We start from the raw sequence: 1193 nt of genomic DNA on the forward strand, positions 1-1193 counted from the left end.
TCTTACCATGTTCTACTGTGTGGACTCTTCCACCTATTCTATCCTGAGCCTCAAGGACAACAATGCCTTTTACTCCAGCCTGAATAAGCTTCTGAGCAGCACTAAGCCCTGCTACACCTGCACCAATTATGCATACACGCGCATGCTGCGGAATGCATGCCATCTTCTGTCTGGAAATAAAGACAGAATGAAATAAATTTCATAAAGTCCAGAAGAAATCACTAATGAAGTAGCAAGCAAACAGTGATAAAGCAAATACTGAAGCCCAATATATCCAAGTTAGTCTTCCATCAACACAGGCAATATGTACTAAGAGAAATTATATCTACTAATTTTAGAATAACAATATCCTATCATTAATGCATGGACCAAACATACTTTTGAGTAACTAATGATTCACAGCAGAAAACCAATTCAGGTTCTCCATGCACTCTGTTGTCTCACTTATTACCTCAGCCTCACTCATAAAGATAAGCCTGATATTTTTATCTATTATGTACTCAGTAACAAAAGAGCTTATCTCCTTTTGTGTCTGAAGGCTTTACAATATCTCCTAGACAGCAGAGATAGCATTTATCTTTATATACACTAAAATGATCTCAATTCAATGATACAAGATACAGTCTCAGTGTCTAAAAAGATAATACTTCATCAAATATAATCTCTTCATTCATTCTCATATAGAAGGCAATGATATTAAGTAAAACATTCAACTTTATGGGACTGACTACATGTAACTTTCTATTGATAATCATGGAAATTGCTGCAATTAAGGTTGAAAGGGAAAATGCAGAAATCAGATGATGGATGACAGTACTTCAATAAATACAAATACATAGGCATAATGAATATATAAAACCAAATGAAAGTAATGCAGACTTCCTGACATCATGTAAGAAGCAAATATATGGAGAATATTTCCTGAAGTTCAAATAGATACAACAAAATATGAAAGCACAAAAGTAGTTTAAGCCTTTAGGCAGTAAAATGTGGCTCATTTCACTTCAAGAACAATTACCAAGAGGCTCAATTTTATTCCCTGATGTAAAAAGTAATAACCACTCTTAAAAGAGAAAGTGAGACCAAGATTGTTGATTTTTGTTCATATGCAGATGGAAAATTCTTGTTCCCATATAGGAAATATAATTGGCATTCCCTTTTTTTATATCCTTAAGTCTGGAGTAAAAATGCCG

The 1193-nt window shown here is 33.9% G+C and overlaps 1 protein-coding gene across 1 annotated transcript in view; it reads right to left on the reverse strand.

The window, feature by feature from the left end:
• The window catches only part of LOC119582035, a gene marked incomplete at its 5' end in the record, with an annotated part of 17740 nt that overhangs the window by 14899 nt on the left and 1648 nt on the right, over positions 1–1193 (reverse strand). The window contains 1 exon segment of the mRNA XM_037930275.1: positions 7–170. Coding sequence (XP_037786203.1) covers positions 7–170 — 164 coding nt within the window.

This window comes from Penaeus monodon, chromosome 15 (genome assembly GCF_015228065.2).
Source record: "Penaeus monodon isolate SGIC_2016 chromosome 15, NSTDA_Pmon_1, whole genome shotgun sequence".
NCBI lineage: Eukaryota > Metazoa > Arthropoda > Malacostraca > Decapoda > Penaeidae > Penaeus > Penaeus monodon.